We start from the raw sequence: 19,408 nt of genomic DNA, 5'->3' as shown, positions 1-19,408 counted from the left end.
GACAGGAAGATATGGCCTGTTGGTTGCAAAATATCAGTGCTTCCCTGGTTCTTCAGCCTCTTCTTGCTCTCTTTTTTTAAATGTCATTTTAGAATAGCAGGAACAACAAAATGATCATTTGTAAAAGCTTTTCAGGAAGTTGGTCTCCTCCTCAGTCACGCTTTGAATAACCCCCCATCCTCACATCCAAGCCTTTAAGGAGATTGTGCAAGGTTTCAGCAGTGGCTTTCGCTGCCCAACCTAAATACGAATAGCTTTACATCTCCACATGAAATCTGTGTCAGATATCTGGTTTTGATGTTATGAGTGGAGTTCCATTTACTCTTTTACACCAGCTGGGTCAAAGAGACTTGAAAAGCGTGTTTCAATAAAAAAACTTGCAAAAGAATTAGCTGATTTGTCGTGTGCCATTCTGGGTTTCATCAAAGAGAGAGTTTGAATATTTTAGTGCCACCTCTGAAACTGATCTTCTAGTTGAGATTGTGGTCTAAGGAGGTAGCTAGAGCACTACGGACCCTGCTTTGCTCCATCAGTGATGTTTAGATGTTCATTCCTCCCCTATGTTAAAGTAGTAATCGGTGTATTGTTGATAGACAATGTGTGATCTATAAGTGAATTAGAATTTATTCTTTTTATACTTTTGTAGCAATGATGGTCTAGAAGTTCAACAAATAAAGTTATGAAGAACCTTTAGAAAGTCCTCTAAAAGTGGCAAGAGCATTTTTATGGCAAATTGGGATGAACTCTTCAATTTGGATCCAGATATAAACTTTACAGCTCTGGCCTACCTTGTTATGATGGATCTGAACCAGAACATCAGATCCAGAACTTCGCAGACTTTGGAGATGTTCCTATTTGATTCTGGATCTAAATTTTATGATTTGATCACTAGTTTCTACCTGGTAAGACCTGAGTTCAGGTTGATATTTTTCTGAAATGGTTGAGAACCTCACTACCTCTTGAAGTGGTGCTTGTGTTACATCCCATTAAGAGCTAGTGATTTTCCTCTGCTATAATAGAGGAATTACAGAACCTTGAGGGCCTAAATCCAGATCTCTGCAGATAAGTGGAGGAGGAACTGACTTTAAGCAATTTGTTTTAAAATGTATTTATTTGTAGCTCTAAGGGTACATTTTTAAAAAGGGAGAGCAGGCATGGTGCCCAAAAGTGTGTGTAGCACAGTGGCTTTTGCCCATGTTAGTAAGCCTGGTGCATGTAAAAATAATTAGCTATGCACGTAGATACCCATTTATGCTTAAAATATCTGATCTATTTGTACCACTTATCTAATTGCAGCTGGGTAGTTGTGCCAAGAGGCATCCCAATCTGCTGGTTCCCAACCTGCTTCCTTTGCCAGTTCAAGGTCATCATAATCCTGATTTAAAAGGTCATAATAGGGGTCAAGAGGACACAGGAACATCAATCATTGCATTTGCATCCATGACCCAAGAAGACAGCTATGTTCCTTTAGGGAAATACTGCTCACAAAGCCCAGAATGAAGTATGTAAGAAATAGAGATAATGTGACGCCTCAGGTGAACCTACTGTAACTCGAAAGAAGTGATAGAAAGATGGGGGCCATAATGGAAGAAGAAAAAGGAAAAACCACCACCAATAAAAAGTTGCACATCCTGAGATCTTCCTTCTAGCAGGGAAGGAAGAAGATTGGAGGGCTCCTTGAATCCATTGAGTACTTGACCCTACATATCTAATTAACCTGGGAGGCCTTTAGAAACTACTGTGATGAGTGCTATAGAAAACCGTAGTTAGCTGGTTAGATAAAAACCTTATGAAAGACTGTGAATATTCTTGCCTCTTCTTTTGCAGCTTGTTCTTCATCTCCATGTTATCATGATGGAACATGTATTCTTGATAAAGTTGGTGCCTACAGATGTGCTTGTCTGGCAGGCTATACCGGGAATCACTGTGAAAGCTGTGAGTACAGGCATTGTGTTTGCATGTTATCAAATGCTGCCATGAACTCAGCCAATTGGTAACTGTTTATATATTTGTTTATGTGTAGGTTGATTATAGTAATGGAGGATGTAATGAGCTCCCCAGAGCTCCGTTAAAGGCATAGCACCTGCTTTCTGTTAGGATTGCCATTGAAGACTGCAAGGGTTTTATGTGCATCATATAAAGGAAGTATTTGGAAAGTATTTTGTGTTGGAAAAAACAGTACACAGGAAGACTTATAAAGGAGCTTACTTACTATGAGAGATGTGTTTCCAAGCAACCATTTTGAATCCTTCGGGCAGGGTTCCTCTTGTCTACCACCACCTATTTCAGTAATGCCCCAGGTTTGATGCTATTGCTTTAACAAATGGCAACCTTTTGGGTAGAGATATTCTGACTGCCTTAAGGCAACAATAATGTAGAACAATAGCAGTCATCACTGACACAGGGATTAGGTTCAGGGCAGATCAAACAAATGGTAGCTTCTGATCCAGTACAGGTGGATGGTCCCAGTTCTAGCTCTTTATTCATATGGGGGAGCTTTAGTTTCTACCATACCAAGCACATGGTAAAATAACTGGATTCAGGTGAGATCAAGTCAAATATCCGTTCTTGCTGTTTTTATCCTTGATGCCTGAGTAAATTATTCTGCCTAATGAAGAATTTAAGGCTCAGGAGGAATAAGAACTGTGCAATATATACTAAGATAATGGCTGTGTCAACTGCATCAGCAATATCTCAAGTCATTGGGCCAGGTGAAATTCCAGGTATTTGACTCATGATTAAACACTGGGGGTATCTGGCTTATGATTGAAACAGCTTACAATGGTAGTGCTTTGAATGAAAGCCCACTATGCCATGTTTGCCCATCAAGATTTTCATTTTATGTCTGTGTAAGCCAATATAAACCTGTCCTTACATGATTTCACATCTTTGCTAATGATGTAGATTTCATAAAATTCCTCAGGGCCAAGTTCATCCCTTGGTGTAGCAACTTGAGTGGAGTTGCATCACTGCAATGACATTATCCCCTTATGTCCCGGCTGTAAGTGGAGGTGAAGGACAGTAAGATTTTTACAGTTCCATAACTATTTCATTCATATGACTAGCTTCATCTCATCAAACACCAGAGTCAGAGGCAAGAAAGTGAAACTGAATATACATAAACATGGTATAAACTTGTCTAGCACCACAGGGCAATACACAGAGCAAACAGAATAAATGGTGGGAAAACAGAGATTCAAACATCCATTTTGGTTTTAGCAATCCAAGTGGTGCTTAGTAATAGAGTTCAGGTAAGAAGTAATTTAAAATACTTTTACAAAATTATTTTAACTTGAAATGAATCCTTTAATTTAATTCAAGAAGGAACATATCATTGGATTAAATACTGGGATTTTATGATGTCTGATGCAGCATGTGGTCCTTTGGCTTCTGTGGAGGAACATTTTTTACATCACACACCTCACACCCTTTCTGTCATATACAGAAGGTTTGATATTTTTTCCCATGCATGAATTCCAAACATCTGAGTGGGGAAAGCATCATGACAAAGTCTCTGTTTAAACTGGCTTCTGAGGAACTTTTTAAACGATCTTTCCTTTATTGTTGCCAAAATGTATCCTAAACATTTGCCAAGAAAGTGCACGGGGGAAAAAAGCAGAAAATCAAGTTGATTATATTTTCAGAGCAAAGGGACAAACTGGAAAAATATCCATGGCAGTAATACTTTAAAAATGGAGTCAAGTAGTTTCCTAACAGAGTTGTAGTTCCAAGAATTATATGGAGACCAAATCATGCAAAGTAGCTTTTCACCAACCAAGATCTTGCAGATATGGAGCTGAGGGGAAGTGTGGGCCAGCTTTAGTTCTACATAGGATATCTAAATTGAAGTCACCTTTGCAGCATTGAATAAGCAGTTCTGGAAACCTTGGGTCTGAGACCCCTTCCAGTTCTATTGGAGTAAATGGTCAGTAATCCCACTAAAATCAATGGATTTCCCTTTGTGTAAGATGGGTATAAGTGAGAGGAAGATTAGTGCCTTTGAATATTAAATTGATGTAACAAAATTTGCAACAGAAGGCAGCCAGAGTATTGAAAAGATTTTAATGGGGAACAGTTAGAGAAACTAGACCTGCATTCTCTCAAAGAATAGAGATGGAGGGAGCATCTCAGTGAGGCACAGCAAAAGCCATTTAAATGGGACTGAGACACTCAGCAGAAGTTAGAATTGGAAAAGGTGTAGGGTAGTGGGTCATCTAGACTCTCACCATGCCAATGCAGAATTATTCCCTGTCAAGTCTAGATTTAAATGCTCTAATCTACAGGGACATTCCAGACAATATGGAGAGCTGCTTGAATGGGACAAACTTCACTGAACCATTTTTTTCCTTTAAGCTAAATCTGTCACGTGATGGAATGGCCACTGTGTTCAAGCTGCTTCACTGGGACAATATTCAGCCTAATTATTCTGTCACAATTTGAAATATTAATAAAGTGATTAAAGGCCACAGGTCATGCTCTCTTCTATCTCATATACAGTGGCAGCCAGAAAATTGTCTTATCATTTACAATTAGAGGTGTTAATATGGTGGTTTAAAGTCTTCAGCTGAGGGACCTGAATTGGGGACACATGTTAAAACATTTGGTAATGATTCAGTAAAGCAGGTTTAAATGGACAAGGTGGGTAAGGTATTATCTTTTATTGGACCAGCTTCTGTTAGTGAGAGAGACCAGCTTTCAAGCTGACACAGAGCTCTGATTCAGTTCTATCTAGTATCCTGGAACCAACATGACTACAACACTGCATACAAAATGCATGAGACAATTACTAATTGAGACAACTCTGATCCTTTTGTGATGATCCTATTAAATGATATCTATCACATGACCTTAAATAACAAAATGCCAATCAGCAGAGGAGTTTGAGTGAGGGCTTCATTACTTCCCCCCCATAAATACAATAAACACCACTCCCATTCATTGCCTACCTTTTAAGAACATGTTATGATAATCAAGTAAATAGAGAAACCTAACATTACATTAACAATACTTTTTGTCTCATTCTGTTTTCACACTGAGTTTATTGCAACTCCACTGACCTCAGAGTTAGCTGTGATTTACACTGGTATAGGTGAGATCAGAATCAAGCTTTTTGTGTGTGTGTGTGTGTGTGTGTGTGTGTGTGTGTCTCTCAGTAATCATGCGGTCATAAACATTAGAGACAGCAAAGATCTGATCATTTTGTTCATTTCTCTTGTCAATGCTGGGTTGTTCCCTGCCATAGCCGGAGACAGAACAATAATAAATCCTGAAGAGAGATAAATTGGAGCAATGGTAATAAACTGGGTAGAGATCTGATCCTGTTGCTTCATGAACAGAACTGCCACTCAGGCTCATCATGTTGTTGATGTTTTACAAAATGTTGGCTTGTTCTGCAATTGCAAAAAGAATTGATGGAGTCTTTTCTAACATCACAAAGTTGAGTTTGTCCTCCGACGACAACTGTAGAAAAGATGGCAGCGCTACTTGAGAGCAATGAGTGAGGTGCTCCCCTCCCCCATCCCTTCCATCCTGGGACTGAGCGTTCTGACTCAGTAGCCCTCCCAGGACCTGCTGGTCCCATAAGCAAGGGACTCTGACCTCTTTCTGCTCTAAAATTTCCTGTTACCTTTGTTTAAAACAAAACCAGACAAACTTGAGTTCTTGAGCAAATGCAGGGATCTGAGACTGAATGGGGAATTCATTGCTCAGATCCGATTTCCATTTTTCTTCTGTTTCTCAGTCCTGTTTGCCAGGAGCAAGAGATTTGTTTTACATCCCAATGAAGGGCACAGCCAACAGACTCAGCTGTAGCACACTGTTCCCTCACTACAGCCTCTGATACTACAGAGCTGTCCTTAGCAGTTTTGAATGGGCCTGTGAAAAATTGACCCCCATCCACTGGAATCATATAATTAATACTCACAGGCCTGGCTTGAGGATTGGAGAGGGTCCGTAAGAAAATCATTGAGATTCCCTCATACTTAACTGACTTGTTGTGTATAAAAAGGGGAGGAAATGTTATCCTTCCTACCTCAGCCTCCTGCTGTCGGAGAAGTGGAGCCCAGCTGTCTGTGCTGGGTTTTGTGCGGAGGTTATACGAGTCAGCATTTTAATCCTGTGTTTCAAGGGATAAATCTCCAGATAAGGCCAGGATTGAGGGCTTTTTACTGATAGAATATAGGTGTCCACATTTGCAAACTGGACTCCTTATGTGATCAATGCAAATCATTGTAATTCACAAAAAGAAAAGGAGTACTTGTGGCACCTTAGAGACTAACAAATATATTTGAGCATAAGCTTTCGTGAGCTACAGCTCACTTCATTGTAATTCAGTACCGACAAAGGGAGCCACAGCTGTTTTCTCAATTAACAGGTGCATTATCCTACTGTATGCACATCATAAGGCCAAGTACATGCCTCATGGTTATATTTTGGTAGTTCAATCGTAATAAAATGCCTCTGATTAGTGGGAAGCCACTCTAAACCCTGAGGCTCAGCTCTGTGACAGCCAAGGGCAGCACGCAGCAGTGCCACGCCAGAAGGAGGAGCAGCCCTGAAAAAGAATGCGACCCTTCAGCCACAATTACTTCCCTGCTCCCATTTCTCCAAGTAGGAAATAATCTACTGCAGCTTTTTAATGTGGGTCCAGCTTGCTTCTTCCCTTGAATCAGCTCAACATCACTGGTGGGTGCGCTGGGGAGGTGAAACCAAGACTCCACCCACTGCCCATCCTCTGTCCCTGCTCACCTGTTTTGGGACTCACAAGAATATAAACCCTGCTCCCTCCCACACAGATAGACTTGGAGATGTAATAAGTGAGTGCTAATGGGCTTGTCTCATTGCAGAGTTAAAGTTGAGTCCCAACCACACACAAAAACACTTGAATGTGACCATGCTTTTAAAATTAGTTTGGCTGGCCTGTCTGGAGGTATAGGCTAAAATTTGAATTAGGACAACTCATGTGCTTTTAATATGCCCTCTCTGTATGTGGACACAGACACAGGCATTGACTTTCCATTGTGTTGGGGGGGGTGCTTGATCCCCAGCTGTGCTCCAGGTCCCACTCCACCCCTTCCCTCAAGGCTACACCCCAGCCCCCCCATTTCTTCCCACTCCTGCTCCACCCACCTCGCCTCTTCCTGCCCCTTTTTGCCCCCTCCCCTGAGCATGCCTCATCCTCGCTCCTCCCCCCACGGCCTCCTGCAATCATGAAAGTGCAGGAGGAAGCACGGGGAGGGGGAAGCGCTTATTGGTGGGGCCTGCTGGCAGGCAGGAGGCACTTGGGGGGAGGGAGAGGTGCTGATAGGGGGACTGCCAGTGGGTGCTCAGCACCCACCATTTTTTCCTGGTGGGTGCTCCAGCCCCTGAGCACCCACGGAGTCGGTACCTATGGTCTCAGTCTAGGTCCACAGGAGTGCCAGTAGTCCTCCAATTCCTTCCTATGTGCCCAGACAGGACCAGAAAAGTTTTGCCCACAGTTCACTGGCGGGGGGAAACAATTCATAGAGCATCTTAGTTTACTGCATCACAAGAACCATGGATGTGCTCCAAAAAATCTTAGTGCCACACACAAGTGAATGCAGGGAGAGTGTGGATACAGCAGCTCAAGTGTTATTGCACACTGTGGGGTCTCCCCCATGAGCTAGGCTAACTTGAGACAGGTAACTCAACTTGGATTATTTACTTTTAATTGCAGTGAAGACCTACCCAATGTGACTACACAAGCAGGACTTACTGCTCTGTACGTCTCTTCATAGCTACTTAGGAAGGGGTCTCAATGCAATTCTATGGTAATACCATAGGTCTTAGTGATATGGTTACTATTTTCAACATTTTGGGAGAAGGCCAGTTATGATGGAATAAGGCCCCTCTCCATCATCTTTCTCTTGCTCGTATGTACTTATTGAAACTCTTATTAGCTTTTATGCCCCTTGCCAGGTATAACTCATTTGTGTGCCTTAGCTTTCTGATTTGGTCCCCCTATGCTTGTATGTCTACCATAAAGAACACTGTTTACCTCACTATGCTACTGTGAGGAGATAGATATGTTAAGAGGTAGTCATAGAGTTGCTTAGACTACAGAAACATGCACCTGGAATACTATCATGGATATCCTGTTTTCCTTGATAGTAACGGATGTAAGGAGAGAAATGTGGTTTTGGGATTGGAGAAACAGCATGGTGCAGAGGACAGAATTACAGTACGAGTCCCAGCTCTGCCACTGACTCACTGTATGGCCTGGGACAAGTCATGCAATAATCTTTCCATTGGTGAGAAGAAGTTGATAACCTTTGGCTGCCTGGTGGCAGTGTTGGGAGGAGTCATCAGCATATATGCTTGCAGTGATTTGAAATGATAATGGGCTAAGTATTGTTACTGGGAAACAGGTGATGTTTTGAGCAAGCCTGAAGGAAGCTGCACCATTTTTTAATTTCAGAGTGGTAGCCGTGTTAGTCTGTATCAGCAAAAACAATGAGGAGTCCTTGTGGCTCCTTAGAGACTAACAATTTTATTTGGTTTTAAGCTTTTGTGGGCTAAAACACACTTCATCAGATGCATGCAGTGGAAAATACAGGAGCAGGTATAAATACATGAAAAGATGTGAATTGCCTTACCAAGTAATCTCACATTTGTTAGTCTCTAAGGTGCCACAAGGACTCCTTGTCATTTTTTTAATTGTTTCTCCTGATCCTGTCACTGATTGTTTTTCAGTTCCCATTTGACACCCAATTTTGCTCTCAGCAGGATTAGACAACATGGAGGTAAAAATGCCTGAGCCCCATCTATAGCATAGACTCCAGCACTGCTACCACTGGGGACGATTAGAGCTCTCAGTTCTCCTAGTTTTCATTTCATTGGGAAAAGATGCATTTTTAAACCATTTTAAGGTACCTTGTGGTAAAACAGTAGTGGGATCTTGGGGTTTACTTCAACCTGCTAACCCGTGTTAAAACTACAACTTTCTTGTCTTCACTAGAATTTTACCTTGTGCTAGTTACCATGTGTTAGCTAAAGCATACATCTTTGTCCTAGTGAAGACAAGGCCTTTCTGTGAGAGCAGTTCAATCTCTGGCCCAGATTCTGTCCTGCATTTTATAGGAGGAACAGCTCAAGGGGGTGGGTAAAGGTAGTTTTCGCCACCTTTTCACTTTCTGAAGTCTGGGCTAAGTCCCTGTTATAAAGCTAATTTATGGCAACTTTTCACAGAGGCCTTCAGCCCAGAATAGTTGAAGCACAGAACACTGTAGCCACACACACACTCCCATCTCCAACACACTTGGGCCTACCGCTATCATGTCCCTATGCTGGTGGCTGTGAGAAGGTGTCAAGGTTCCTTCCCCACACTGAACTCTAGGGTACAGATGTGAAGACCTGCATGAAAGACCCCCTAAGCTTATTCTTACCAGCTTAGGTTAAAAACTTCCCCAAGGTACAAACTTTGCCTTGTCCTTGAACAGTATGCTGCCACCACCAAGCGTTTTAAACAAAGAACAGGGAAAGAGTCCACTTGGATACATCTTCCCCCAAAATATTCCCCCAAACCCTACACCCCCTTTCCTGGGGAAGGCTTGATAAGAATCCTCACCAGTTTGTAGAGGTGACCCAAACCCTTGGATCTTAAGAACAATGAAAAATCAATCAGGTTCTTAAAAGAAGAATTTTAATTAAAGAAAAGGTAAAAGAATCACCTCTGTAAAATACCTTACAGGGTAATCAGATTCAAAACATAGAGAATCCCTCTAGGCAAAACCTTAAGTTACAAAAAGACACAAAAACAGGAATATACATTCCATCCAGCACAGCTTATTTACCAGCCATTAAACAAAAGGAAATCAAACACATTTCTAGCTAAATTACTTACTAACTTAACAGGAGTTGTAAGGCTGCATTCCTGATCTGTTCCTGGCAAAGCAACACAGAGACAGACAAACGCTTTGTTTCTCCCCCTCCAGATTGAAAGTATCTTGTCCCCTCATTGGTCATTTTGGGTCAGGTGCCAGTGAGGTTATGTTAGCTTCTTAACCCTTTACAGGTGAAAGAGTTTTGCCTCTGGCTAGGAGGGATTTTATAGCAGTGTATATAGAAAGGTGGTTACCCTTCCCTTTATATTTATGACAGGAGGATTGGCATAAAGTCATTACAATAGATCTATAATCAGGGGAATATCTAGTTGGGGTGTCCTGGTTGCTTTATGCCACAGGAAGAGTGCAAAGGAGCCAGAATTTAGCCAAGAATTGGGGACTCTACGGCCATTTACTCCTTGCTCTCTCTGGAGACTGCCAGTGTGGCTGCTAATTAATACAATTCCTAGCTCTTCAGGTACAAATGCACAAACTGAAGATCTCTGAGAATCACATTGAACACTTCCCTGGTATGCCCAAGTACTAAGAGTTTCCCTCTGTCTTTCTTCAACGGTTCTTCTCAGAGATTTTGCTACTGTGGGATTCAACCATCTATGAAGCTGACTGCCCTATGTGCTCCTCTCTGCTACACACTGTGGGCCCAACTCTTCACTGCCTTGCACCTTATGGAACCACTTACCTCTGTGCTAAGTGGATATAAAACACTACCAAATCGGAATGGTAGCACTGTACACCCACTTTGCAGAGGTGTGAATGATGACATAAGCTACAAGGCAGTGGGAAATCACACTCACTTCTTGTTCTCTTTCTGGCTGCCCCCATGTTCCTCCTTGTTTTGTTCACATGTCAGCAACTGTTTTTTTCAGCCAATCAAAGTATCTTGCTTAGCTAGCACTCTTCAGCAGGATGTTGTCTCTGCATTTTATTTCACTCAGTTCTTTTCCTCCCAATACCTTCATACTGTCACTTGGTAGTTTTGATCTCATTTTCTTCAGCAGCACAGAACATCATAAACAGCACAGAACATCATAAATCTCTTGTTTCTCTTATGCATTCAAGGGCTGAACAGGCCTTTATGTAGCCCAAACTAATGTAAGTCTAGATCGTTAAGATGTGTTTTTCTATTTGATCATTATTTTTGTTACATTTAAGATACATATACAAATATTTTTAAAGCACCTGGTTTTTCCTTGCAGGTCACCAATCCAAGTGCTGACCAAGCCTGTCCCTTCTTAATTTGAGATCTGACAAGTGGAATGGCTTTGGGCAAATTTCATAATTGGATGTAGTGATGACAATATAATCTTTTATACTACCTTTTATACTACTGTGGTTTTCCTTTTCATCTGCATGAAGGTTGTATTCTTTGCAGTATGAGAATGTAACATTTACAAAGGGACATATTTTGCAATTTGTTCTATGTATTAATTCTCAATGTGCATAGAGAAGGTGAATGGTGGGGATCATTAGGATTTCAGTTAGCTCAGCATCCTATGAACAAATAGGTCCAATTGTATAATTAAATAGGCCATCCAAATACCGGAAAGGTTGTAACCAGAGACACAGTTTTCTAAGGACTAAGAACAATACTGATAAAGATCAAGTGGCTAATTGTAAGCAGCAGCCTCCAAATTGCCTCCAGATGAATAAATCACAATGGGTGACCCAAGCATATTTTCACATGGATACTCTCTCATTCACAGAAGCAGAGAGATGGAAAACATCAGGGATGTGCTCTAATTGGCTGGAAGGGAATGAAAAGATTTTGGTTTCAGTAGGGATCGATTTGTCTAATTATTCCTAGCTGGTGGAACTGTTGCAGAAAAGAAAATTACTTGTGAAGAGGCACAGAAAGCAGGTCTGGAAATCCACTGGGTAGAGTACCTGGATTGATGATCAACTGTATGATTTCCTTTGGGCTTCATATTAGGAATGATAATTCATAACATTCATACAGAGCTTTTTAGCTTCAAAGACATGTTATAGACGCATAAACTGAGACTGAAAGGGTTAAGCAGCCAATCTAGTTCCCTTCACTTCTCCCCGCCACTTCTGCAGATAATGAGAGTACTGATCACACAGGGTAGAGTTGGACACTGGGAGGTTGCCAGGAGGTATGCACCCAATGGATGCTGAACAGTCTCTCTCTATTGGGCCTTTGTCTGCACTGAGGTGCTGGGCCTGAGACAGAAGGGAAATGTGGGTAGAGATAGTTGATCAATAACCATTATTGGTTGGCATTTCTCCAACACAACCAAAAGCAGAAGCTACAGAAACCTGGTGACCACATGATCATCTGCAGAGGTTCTTTGCAGTCTTCTAGGAAGGGAGTCTTCTGGGGAGTTCCACTGTGCTTGGCCTTGGAGTGGAGGACAGGATTTGCCACTTAGGGTATGTCTACTCTGCACCTGGAAGCACGCTTCCCAGTGTGGGTGGACAGATACATGCTAGCTAAAGGACCCTCTGGGTATGTACTAATGTTGCTAGCCCAAGCCATCATCCAGGTACACTGTTATTTTTCATATGCTAGCTCAAGCAGAGCTACCACCTGTCTGTCTACTCACTTTGGAAAGCACATTTCCAGCTTCAGTGTAGACATATCCTGAATTATTTGGCTGAGGCTTCTGAAAGTGACTGTGCTGGAGCTGAGGTTAGAATTCAGGAATCACCAGCCTCTCTCACCATGAATGTAGATACAGTAGATTCCACTTGATAGCAACCTAGATATTGACAACTTCTGGCTAATAGCAGCATTTAGCTGGGAATCAGTCCTGTCCCATTGACTTTAATGTTAGTGGGATTTCGATATTGGCAACAGCATGCCACTTATTAACAACATTTTTTGGAAGCCGCCCCAGCTGCAGGCAGGTTTGCGGGGCTGCAACCAGGGAAGGAAGCAGTGAGATGTACTGAGCCTCAATGCTTGTAGGGCACAGGGAGAGGTCACAGGGAGTGCCCAGTGCCCCTGCTCCCCAGTGTCTGGGCTGCAACACCTCTTCCCACTGCTGCCTTGCCCAGAGGCTGGTTTGCAAGACCGCGGCCAGGGAAGGCACATCCCAGCACTTCCTTCCCTGTCTGGAGCCTTGCAAACCTGCCTTCTGTTTATTAGCAACTTCCAGATAACAGCACCATTTTGCTGGCAACCGAGGGGTTACTAGTAACTGGAATCTACTGTACTATGGTGACAGGCACTATACAGCTAGAGGATTTTGGCTGGTATTCATGTGGCAATAATAGTTCAGTAGCAGAGTTACCCAGTTCCTGGAGATTCAGTCATACAGCTTATTATAAAAAGCGCCCCAGTTAACATGAATATTTTTCTAAGAATAGATCCTCCTGCCCCGCAGCTTCTGTACAGAATGACAGGAGGTCTGCTGCAGTATTTATATCTAGGCTTGGCAGAATTCAATTTCTATTTTTTTTTTATAATTTTGCTGAATAATATCGGTCTATTTTTAAACCTTTTTTTATTTTTATCAAATTAAATTTTCACATTTGGGTAACCGAGGGGGGGGCTACAATAATTATTTATTGACATAGAACTAGAGATTCAAAAAGTTAAAGCTTTATAACCAATGAAACACAAATTATCAACAGCCTATGTGAAAATATGCAAAGTAAATAGCCTTAAATCAACTGCTAATAATTTCTCAAGAGTCATTTTTCTTACTTTGCCTATCTCTAAATTGGGATAACTAATGATGGAAACATTTTTTGCCTTGGTTTGTGTGCATACGGTGAAATCTTTCATTGTTGTATGCAGTGTTGTTGTAGCCATGTAATGTCCCAGGATATTAGAGTAACAATGTGGGTGAGGTAAATGACTTTTATTGGACCAACTTTTATCGATACAAATCTAATCTTTCCAAGCCGATTTATTTGTCTGTATTTTTTCAATTTGGCACTTGTTATAGGGAAATCAATGTTAGCCTTGCATTTGCAGCCCCTTGACAAACTGTACAGAAATGCCCTCCTTGCTAATCACCTTCCCATTAGTAGATCTCACAAAGTCCAGTTGCTTTATTTAAAAATAAAACTTTCTCCCACTTCCATCTGAAACCTAAAGCCAACAAAATCCAATAGTTTAAATATTCAAGGGACACGAAAGATGATTCTCAGGGACTCTGTACAGCACCGAGCACACAAACATATAGCATATGCGCACACACAACCACTCATTGAAATATCTCCCAAAGCAATTTAGCTTTCAACAGGCCCTTGCTTCAAGACACAATGCATTGATCAAACAAAAAAACTCATGAGTAGCACCAAACAAAGCAATTCTCTTGATCAGTGTGTACTGCAGCCCACAGAAACCTTTTTCCCTTCCCTGTCTCAGCTGCAGAAAGATGACACACCCCATCGACTACCAGATCATGTGACAGGCAGGTAGCCCTCAATCCTTTCCTGGCTGTTTTACCCAGTCACACAATGATTGTCACTCAGGAAGGCCACTTAAGTCCTTCCCACAAGAGCTAGGAACTTTCTTATCCCTGAGTGTAGATTAGGGAGAGAAGGAATAAATGTGATTGGAATAAATGTTATCAGGACTTTGTTGTTCACATGGAGTTTCAGAACCCAATGAGCAAGAGTAGAGAACAAACTCTATGAAAAATATAGATGACAATAAATACCATAAGGATCAGGTCTGAAAATATAATTCATTATGGGGCTCTGTGAAGTGCATCCCAGTGCTCTAGGATAGCTGCTGAGGAGTTCAATGGAAGCACTGTCGAAGCATGTGCTAATCACTCTGGGGCTCTGGATCATCTGCGCTTGCATGGAGCGATCACCTGGAAGAGATACTTTGCAACAGTAGCAGTTGTGACTAGCACATTGATTGAGATGAAGATACATTTATTTTACACTGAATTAAGTTTCTCATTTTTCTGAGAGAGGGAGTGTCCCAAGCTACTCCAGTGTCAGAAGAAGCAGCATGGTCTGGTGGATAAAGGTACTGTATGAGGAAAACTGTTATCTGTTCCTATCTCTGCCACCGACTCACTGGCTGACTATGGGCAAGTCACTTAATCACTCTGTGTCTCAGTTTCCCCAACAACAAAATGGGGATGATGATAGCTACGCATTTTTGTAAAGGTCTTTGAGATATATGGATGATTAGAGCTAAATATTATTATTCTAACTAAATCACTTCAGGCAGTTATTTTAATAATCTTGCCCTCAAAACAAAAATTGGAACAGAAAAAATAAAAGGTGATCAAATGAGACCCCCAGAGGCAAAAATCAAACCTATTTTTATTTAACATGGTTTATTTCAGTGGGGTTGCAGGCATACAGGGTCTCTGTATCTGTAAAGGGCATTGAGCTGCAAAAAGTTCATGCAGGTAGAGCTGGGTGGGAATTTTCCATTGGAATGATTTTCTGACAGGAAATGCACTTTCAGCAAATTTGAAATTTCCCCAATTTTGTAGGAATTTTTTTTATTTTCAGTTGGAAAATGGTTCCCAGATCCATGGCTCTCTTACTCCACAGTAGCCTGCCTGGAAGGCCACTAGTTAGCCTGGTATCCCAGGCTCCCTGGCTCCTGGAGCAGCCTGCCAAGTGGATTGCCCCAGAGCCAGCCCTTTCTAGTTCCCAGGCTCCCTGAGCTGCCTGACTCTCCACCCAGTGGTCTGCCAGAGCTCTGTGCAGTTCAGGAAGCTTCAGAAACATTTCAAAAGGATCAAAATGAAATTTTAAAAAACAACAACAACCAGTGTTTCTTTGCGTTTCAGAATGATTTTTTTTAAATTTTGGAATTTCTTGTGGAATGGGAATTCTGGTTTCCTGTCAGATCCATGTGCATGTCTCTGCTAACTCCTGTACATGAACTTCACCTGGAACATCATTTGTTAGTGTCATATTGAATGGAGTCTGTAGGCTTCAGCTACAGAACAAGTACATCAGAAGCAGCAGCAGCTTCCCCTCCATACTTCCCACTGCCAATGCACCTCAGTCTTGACCTAAGGGTCTGCACATAGCAGGGGTGAGAAGAGACCTCAGTCTCCGCAGCTCATTCAGTTCAATCCTTGGCTTCTTAACTGAGATTACCAACACACCTTATGCAAAAGCAATACTGCAAGTTAATAGAAAAAACCTTCCCTGAATAGGCACAACATGTTATACACATTAGAACAAAGGTCAGACTGGAAGCAAATCTGTAACTTGGGACTTTGTGACCAGATCCCTTTAGCAGCAGCATCATTAAAAAGCCTACACAAGCAATTTAAAAACAAACAAACAAAAAATGTTTATAGGCCCTACTGTGTCAGATTTTAGGAGGATGGACAGGAATTGCAAGCCTTGCATTAGGACCAGTGATGATAAATCAGATATCATCTGGGCATGCAATCTATTATTGAAAAGGAGATGCATTATTTAGATATAATGTATAGTGTTTTTATATATGGGGGACTGGGTAGGAGAGCAGAAAAGTGGCATTTTTTTGAACAATGAGGCCATGGGACAAGAACAAATGGCATCTCCATCAGGGAGTTGAAGGACACTGGAGGGAGAAAAAGGGCAGTTGATCCAGTTTCTCCCATTGCAGATTATGAGCATGAAAACCATTTCTAAATGACAGATGATTCAGAACTGAGGAATGTCTCCCAAAAGCAATTGAAAAAGGAAGGGGAAATCGGCACTGTATTATTTATAATGGAACATCTGACTTTAAGAATATTTGTTCATTTATTCTAGTTTTTCTCTCAATGCAAAAAAAAAAACCTGTCCAACAGGGAACAGTTTTAATATATTTCATGAGACAGATATGTTTTTCCTTTTCCAGGATGTGTCAGTAGGAGACAAAGCCATGTGCTATTCAATTTTATTACACAGTCCATGAATGAGTTACACAAGCAATTGAGATATCTGTTTTGTTTTGTTTTTTGTTAGAGCATCTCTAACAGTGCAGTCTCAACTGTGTCAGCATTTCTGCTAAAAAGGCCTGAAGCCATCCCACCTTGTGCTTTTACCGTTTAAGCTCTCACAAACTATATAAGTCAGGCTGGGTCCATGCTTGCATTAGATACTGCAGTGATGAGGATGTGCAAGTACCTAGGATAGATTGGCTGTAAAATGTCCAAGGAAGACTGGAGGTTGAAAAACAAAGAGAAATTAAAGATGGAAAAGATCTGTTAGATAGTCCAGTCCATTTGCCTACCAGTACAGGATTGTTCTCTCCAGGACATTTTCTAGTGCTTTGTCTGGTTGAATTTTCAGTTCTCTCATGGCAAATTCTACTGCTTCCATTGGGAGTCTATTCTACAGTCTAAACAGAAGGTTTTCTTGATATTCAGTAAGAATTTTCTGATTCTTAATTTCATCCTGTCACTCCTAGACACACCCCTTTCTGCAGCCCTAAATAATTTCTAGCCATCCTTGATCTTTTCAAACTTCAGATTTTTGTAGGCTATTAGCCATTGCTAAAGTATACATGCTCAGCCCTTAACCTTTCTTCATGGGTAAATTCCACATCATTTATGTCACTTTTCTCTGAACTCCCTCCAGTTTCTCTATATCTTTTGTGACAAAGCTTTGTCCTTGCCTCTGTGGGTCCCACATTTCCTGATGGATTTCGCTAGCCTCAGAGGCTCACTGTGACCTTCAACATAACCCTTCCCTCTCTAGAGACAAGGGTCGCAGTCTACTGAGCCATTTTCATCATAAGCCAGCAAGAGAGGTGCAGAGAAGTTATTTTTCCTTGCACAGTTTCTGTTGTCTCCCAGTCTCAGTGATTAATCAGGTGGCAAAGGGTGAGGGGACCCCAGGCCCACCCTCTACTCCGGGCTCCAGCCCAGGGACCCTAATAGTATCAGCTATGGTAGCTGACCTTTTAGAAACATTACATGACATGTACAATTTCCTGGGCTACTTCCCCCACAGCAGCCCTCACTTCCTCAAGCTCCACTTGACCCTTATCTCAGGGCCTCCTTCCTTGTGCCTGATATGGTGTGTACTACTCAGTCTCTCCAACAGCACAACTTCCTCCCACAGCTCCTGACATGCACACCCACCTGACTAACTGGGAGGCTTTTAACTAGTTTCAGCCAGCTCCTGATTGGCTTCAGGTGTCCCAATCAACTCATCATTCTCCCTGCCTTCTGGAAAGTTCTTAATTGGCCCCAGGTGTCTTAATTGACCTGGAGCAGCTTCCATTTCACTGATCCTGGTAGCAGGGATTTGTTTAGCCTGGAGCGAATCTCTCTCTCTCTCCCTCCCACTGCTCTCCCATAGCCTTCTAGCTTGGAGGGAGGTGGGAAGCTGCTACTCCTGCTGCTGCTAAACCCTAAGCTCTCTCTGCTGCTCCAGCTGCTCCCCTGGCTGGGCCAGACACCCCCCATTCTCTGCTACTTGGCTGCTAGACCCCCCACTCTCGGGTGCTGCTACTGCTCCAACTGCAACCCCGGGGGGGGGGCTGCTAGTCCACTCCCCAGACAGGAGGAGTGAGGGACCCCAGCCACTGCTGTTGTGGATACCACCACCAGCACCACCACCTGAGAGGGGTCCATTCTGCCTGCCTGGACCACCACCTGGAGTTCCTGGAGCTGCTGCTGCTGCTGTGGAGTCTGCTACCTGGAGCTGCTGAAGCCCTGAGGAGGAGAAGAAGAGGATCATTTGCCAGTGGGGGAGCACCTAGAGACTTTACAGACCACCATGGAGGGGGCCTAAGACTGAGTAATTTTCAAACTGTGCTCTTGTGGTGGGGGTCTTGACTGTGTTTGTAGGGACACAGGGGGTGTGGCGTGGAGCTGCCCCCCGATCCATCTGTGTGTCCCCCCCAACCCCCACCACTATTACCACCACCGCTGCCCCCTCCACCACCACCCCCACTGGCTGTATACTATCTACCTCAGCTCCTGCCTCTGGACTCAGCTGCTTGCTTGGCTTGCCACGCCCTATTTCCACCCTTTGGGCCAGAAGCAGCAGCCAACTAAAAAAGACTTGTGCAAGTGCACATGGGCACATGTGCCCCCCCCCCCGGACTGCCTACCCCCCAGCTTTGCCCTTTACTACCTGCCCATTTGCCACTTGTAGCTTTGCCTCCTCTTTTGCTCCAGCCCCCCTTACTAGCTTCAGTTTGTTTTCCTGCCCCGCCCATTTCCTTCTGCAGCCTTTGTTTGTTTGCCCCGCCCCAGCTTCTGAAGCTAGCCCCTTGGTTTCCCTGTTCTACCCCCAGACCGCTTAGCCCCTCGCTCCGTGTGCCCATGCCCCCTCCCATGCGCTTGTGCAATTCCCCATTTTAGTTGCAACTCTCTTCACTGCACCCTCAATGTTGTTGAATCCCCCCCTCCCGTAGTGCACCAAGAGGAGCCGGAATTTCCACCTTGTGTCGGTGACTGACCCCTAACCCCTGACTGCCCCCCGTCCAGCCCACCCCTTTTGGCGCACTCCTCCCCTGCCTGCAGCCTAGCGGGGAGGAGTGGTCGACCTGCTTCCCCTCTCCCCTCCTCCTTTTGGTGTCCCCCCTTTTCCTCCTTGCTCATGATGCCGGGGGATGAGACAGGTGAGACCTCTCCAGTAGCCCGAGCTCCCCCTCCCGCGCC

The 19,408-nt window shown here is 43.0% G+C and overlaps 1 protein-coding gene across 3 annotated transcripts in view; it reads left to right on the top strand.

Annotated features, from left to right (window-relative positions):
- PAMR1 (peptidase domain containing associated with muscle regeneration 1) overlaps window positions 1-19,408 on the top strand; it is a 74,469-nt gene that overhangs the window by 33,041 nt on the left and 22,020 nt on the right. For all 3 annotated transcript variants that reach the window (XM_038406322.2, XM_038406323.2, XM_043515892.1), the window contains exon 6: window positions 1,828-1,935. In XM_038406322.2, coding sequence (XP_038262250.1) covers window positions 1,828-1,935 — 108 coding nt within the window. The remainder of the gene's footprint in view (window positions 1-1,827; window positions 1,936-19,408) is intronic.

Source organism: Dermochelys coriacea, chromosome 6 (assembly GCF_009764565.3).
Source record: "Dermochelys coriacea isolate rDerCor1 chromosome 6, rDerCor1.pri.v4, whole genome shotgun sequence".
In the NCBI taxonomy this organism is placed as follows: Eukaryota; Metazoa; Chordata; order Testudines; family Dermochelyidae; genus Dermochelys; species Dermochelys coriacea.
Note: the sequence above shows the minus strand (reverse complement) of the source record. Positions and strands in the feature narration are given on the sequence as shown.